General features: G+C 43.2%; 2 protein-coding genes across 2 annotated transcripts in view; both read right to left on the minus strand.

Moving 5' to 3' along the window:
• Znf35 (zinc finger protein 35) overlaps window positions 1–4,822 on the minus strand; it is a 22,443-nt gene extending 17,621 nt beyond the window's left edge. Inside the window, exon 1 of the mRNA XM_028767309.1 lies at window positions 4,716–4,822. The gene's annotated coding sequence lies outside the window, so the exon portion shown is untranslated. The remainder of the gene's footprint in view (window positions 1–4,715) is intronic.
• On the minus strand, window positions 556–1,899 carry LOC114621114 (zinc finger protein 660). Its single transcript, XM_028767312.1, has one exon. It carries the CDS (start codon window positions 1,897–1,899, stop codon window positions 886–888), a length of 1,014 nt encoding a protein of 337 aa, XP_028623145.1. The 3' UTR covers window positions 556–885.

A 4,822-nucleotide genomic window follows, 5' to 3' on the forward strand; every position in this document is an offset into this window, starting at 1 on the left:
GGCAGCGCTGTTGATCACAGAGTCTGACCCTGCAGAGAACAAAGGCAACCCCAGTTTCAGTAGCAGGAAGTGGATTCTAAAAGAAATGGATTCACTCATAATTCTACTTCCGCCAGTGCCAGTATTTGGGTGAAACCCAAGATTTTAAAAACTACACAATAGATCCTTTCCTACCACTGAATAAAAACAAGCATGAACTCGTATTTAAAATAGATTATACCTTTTCGTAACTATAAAAGTAGCACTCTCATTGTAGAAAATCTAGAAAGCCTAAAAAGTATACAGAAGAAAATAGAAATCATCTACAATCTATCACCTAGAGATAACCACGGTGAAAATGTAGGTTTGGTTCTCTCCTCTTTCCCTGTTTTTCCTAGGCAAAAATATTTTATCTGGATATTTCATTCCTTCACTTTCCATGGTGTCCAGAAATTTCTGCCATGGCATATATTAAAAATTCTTTAAAAAAAAAACAAAATAGTTTCAGAAGCATAATATGAATAGTCTATCATTCCTTTCACCCTGCACATGTAATAATCTACAGTTTGGGTGGTCTCTATTTGGTTGGTTTGATATTTTGACTCTTTGTTCTCACTTTCTGTTATGTATAATGCTGGCATGAACATCTCTTCTGTTAGACTTTAGCTACTTACTATTTTCTGTGTATGGATTCATAGAAGCAGAATTAAGTTTAAGGTTACTAAAAATCTAATTTTCAGAAAAGTAGTAATATTAATATTATTGCCAATTTTGTTTTCCCAAGACAGGCTCTCACTCTGTGGCCTTGCCTGGTCTAGAACTCACTAAGTAGACCAGCCTGGTCGAAAAGTCATTTAGACCTCCCTGTCACTGCCTTCTAAACAGCAGGATTGATGGCGTGTGCCATCACACGTGGCTGGTAAACAGTAAGGTTTCTTTCTCTTCGTTATGCTTTCTTTGATGCTGAATGAGCTGTGAGCTGTAACGATAAGCTTTCCCACACTCGCTACACTTGTAGGGTTTTTCTTTAGTGTGAGTTCTTAAATGTAGGATAACCTGAGACGTCTGCCTGAAGGTTTTCCCACATTCGTTACATCTATAAGGCTTCTCTCCAGTGTGGACTCTCTGATGATCTATAAGGTTCCGGTTAGAAGTAAAAGCTTTCCCACATTCCTTACATTTGTAAGGTTTCTCTCTGCGGTGGAGTCTCTGGTGTTCATTAAGAGCCTTCCTGAAGATGAAGGCTTTTCCACACTCATCACACTCATAGGGCTTCTCCCCAGTGTGAATTCTCTGATGGTCCATAATCTTTGTATTGGAACCACATGTTTTCCCACACTCTTTACATTTGTAAATCTTTTTCCCTCTGTGCATTCTCTGATGTTGAGTGAGGTTTGAACTCCTGCTAAACGATTTCCCACACTCAATGCAAGTGTAGGGCTTCTCGCCGGTATGAACTCTGTGGTGAGAGATGAGGCCTGAGCTCCGGCTGAAGGCCTTCCCACACTCTTTACATTTGTACGTTTTCTCCACACTGTGGACTTCCCGGTGCCGGATGAGGTGTGACTTACCGCTGAAAGACTTCCCACAGTCACCGCATGTGTACGGCTTCAGTCCAGTGTGGATTCTTCGATGAACCACAAGGTTGGAGCTGTGACTGAAGGCTTTCCCACAGTCCTTGCATTTATAAGGCTTCTCTCCTGTGTGGATTCGCTCGTGCACAGTAAGGTTGGCACTCTGACTGAAGGCTTTTCCACACTCAGTGCACACAAACTGTCTCCTTTCACCACGACCTCTCTTCCCTGTTTTGGAGGCACAGAACTGACGACCACTGTTTTCATGATTGTGGTCACTCCCTTCGGTGGGTGACTTGTCATCTTCCAATGTCTTATGTTTGAACTTTCCTGTCTTTCTCCGCATCCTCTCCAGCTGGGGCATCCCCCGTGGCCCTTCTCGTCTTATCTTTTCCTTTTAAATCTTTTACTTCCTCTGCGACACTTATATGGAATTCTCTTGGGGGTAAGACATGACTCTGATTTTCAGGAATGATGCCTTAGAATTAATACCCCCTCAGTCTATTTCACCACCTGACAGGAAAGAGAACGTGTATATACCCCACCTTCTCTGTAACAGAGTGAGAATTATTGAAGGAAGACAAGATGGAGTAGGTGGCAGAGTCTCACGTAGAAGGGCAAGTGTTCAAAAGCAGAGAACTGTTCAAAATAATGAGAAAAGTGAGGTTAGATAAAAGACAATAAAAGTTAAAGACAGACAAAGAGAAGAGCCCAGCATGTCCAGTCTCAGAAAAAGCAATGGACAGTATAAAATCCACTCTGTTTTCTTCTTGTTCAAAATGGGAGCAAAATAACTGAAAGGCAGGGTCAGGTATACTCTTGTACTGAGAAAAAGTATGCCCAGAGGTTCTTGGTACCTGAAATGCCTAATGTTTAGACTGGTCTAGCTTCTTGCTGAACTATTTCCTTAAGCAATAGTGAGGCAGCGGATGGCATTGAGCAAACAGAACTACAGAATAGCAACTCAGACTGTATTAGTGTACAGCTAAGGTTTTATGTTTTTCTCGAGGCCTGGGCACCAGGCCCCAGCCTGCATCTCTGTGTGTAAGCCGCCTGGTGGCTGTTCACACCATCCTTCCAATACTGACGTGAGTCCGGCACAGCATAGCTTGCAGGGCTTATCTGAGGCCAGAGCCAGCTTTCTGTGCTAGTTTTACGTGTCTGTTTTGCAACTGAAGGAACTTGAGGAAGAGTTTAAGAGTAACAAAGGACCTCTGCTAGGACTGTGTACAGTGTAACAGTAATGTGGGCAGAGAGCAGGGGACAGCACCATAAGAGGGGCTCAGACATAAAACCATGTATCAGGAGCAAACAGGGATCCCCTGATCACCTCCGTACAAAACTCTGCATATGTATGTAACCTCTGCCGCCCTCAAACCTGGAGGGGCCGAAGTTATAAAAGCACGCTGACAGTCAGGTGACTGCACCACACCAGTGCACACGTCCTCACACCAACACACAAGTCCTCACACTGTGCGTCCTCCTCACACTGTGTGTCCTTCAGACTATGAACATACTATTGAAGAGTTCAACATACAGAAGATATAACCCTGCACCCTACAACCTTTCCCTCATTTAACAAACACTGTACTGCATAAGCTTCTGCCTCAAAAAAAAAGAGCTAAAGATAAAAGCTCTGTGTATTCACAGCGTGTTCTCTGATAGTTAAGTGAAGCTAATATAACCATTTAACTGTTTGTATGTACTGAGAGGAACTTAAGGATACAACATGCTGTTATACTGTGACCAATACATTTCCTGAACTTATCCTTCTGTAAACATGACATTGGCTCTCTCTCACTAACATCTCCTTAACACTTGGTGAGTCATTGTGATGAAGCTCACAGTATTTGTATGGAACTCAAGGAGGAAGACAAGTATCAGATCATATCTGATGAAGAAGGGCTACTTTGAAACTGGAGACTGGTTCAGCAGTCTCTCCCTGCTGTTCTTATAGAGGACCTAGGTTTAATTCCTAGCACCCCCATGGGGATCAGAACCATCTGTAACTCTAGTTCTACAGACTCTGACACCCTCTTTTGAACTTCATGGGCACCAGGCATGTACATGATGCACACATATACATGAAGGTAAAACACCCATAAACATATATATATGTATATGTATATATATTGGTTTTTCGAGACAGGGTTTCTCTGTGTAGCTCTGGCTGTCCTGGAACTCACTCTGTAGACCAGGCTGTCCTCGAACTCAGAAATCCGCCTGCCTCTGCCTCCCAAGTGCTAGGATTAAAGGCGTGCGCCACCACTGCCCGGATATATATCAGCTCTGGTTTTCTGTTAAGTAGATCAAGCTGGCCTTGAACTAACAGAGATCTGTCTGCCTCTGCCTCCCAAGTGCTAGTATCAAAGGCATGTACCACCATGCCAGGCTGCAATAATTATCTTAAAAAGACTCCATATTCTAAGTAAATATGACAAGGTATTTGTAGTCCTAGCAACTATATCTGAGTATAAACCATCCAAGGGTCTACGTTCACTAGGAAACTGGTCAAACTCTTCAGAGACTGTCAGAATTTTGGAAGCTAGAATGGACAGATCAGCATACTAGACTTTTTTGGTTTTTATTTTTCAGACAAGGTCTCACTAGGTAGCCCAGGCTGACCTGGAACTCACAGCAACTTGAGTGACAGAAACTGGGTCATCATATTTCATGTGATGACCCAGCTCCAAATCTTACATCCAATGGACGGATAGGGAGACTATAGAATTCAAATTTAAGTTTCATGACACCCAAGTCTGAGTTCCCTTGTATCACTCTTTCCCATCACCCCAACCTCTCTCCTCAAGGTCCAGAGGTTCCCTCTCTCTCATCTCTTCGTTCTCTATTACTTGATAATATCCTCGAGAAATTTTGCCTTTCTGCCAGACACAGTGGTGTAAGTATATAATCTTGGAAGGTGGAGACAGGAGAATCAGGAGTTCAAGGCCAGTCTTTGACTATATAACATAGCAGTTTTGAGGGTGGCGCAAAGAGAGAGAGAGAGAGAGGCAGAAGGGGGAAACTGCAGGGAGGAGAAAAGAAAGCATCATTTTCAGCCCTAATCCCATCTCCTTTAATGGGCAAGATTCCAGGGTTCTCCAGACTAACTTCACAGGCAGGCTGGCTGTCGCTCACTCAGGAGAGAAGAGAACAACTCACCCTCATTCTCAGGCATAGTAAATGCTTTGCTCCGAAGGATCTGTCCAGCAGACTTTTCCTGATCGCCTCCTTGAGTTCAGTGCAGAAGTTCCTAATGGGTTCTTGAG

The sequence above is a fragment of the Grammomys surdaster genome, unplaced genomic scaffold, assembly GCF_004785775.1.
Source record: "Grammomys surdaster isolate TR1022 unplaced genomic scaffold, NIH_TR_1.0 172, whole genome shotgun sequence".
NCBI lineage: Eukaryota > Metazoa > Chordata > Mammalia > Rodentia > Muridae > Grammomys > Grammomys surdaster.

Coding starts and splice junctions, on each gene's coding strand:
- LOC114621114 (XM_028767312.1), bottom strand. CDS start 1,899: ATGCGGAGAAAGACAGGAAAGTTCAAACATAAGACATTGGAAGATGAC.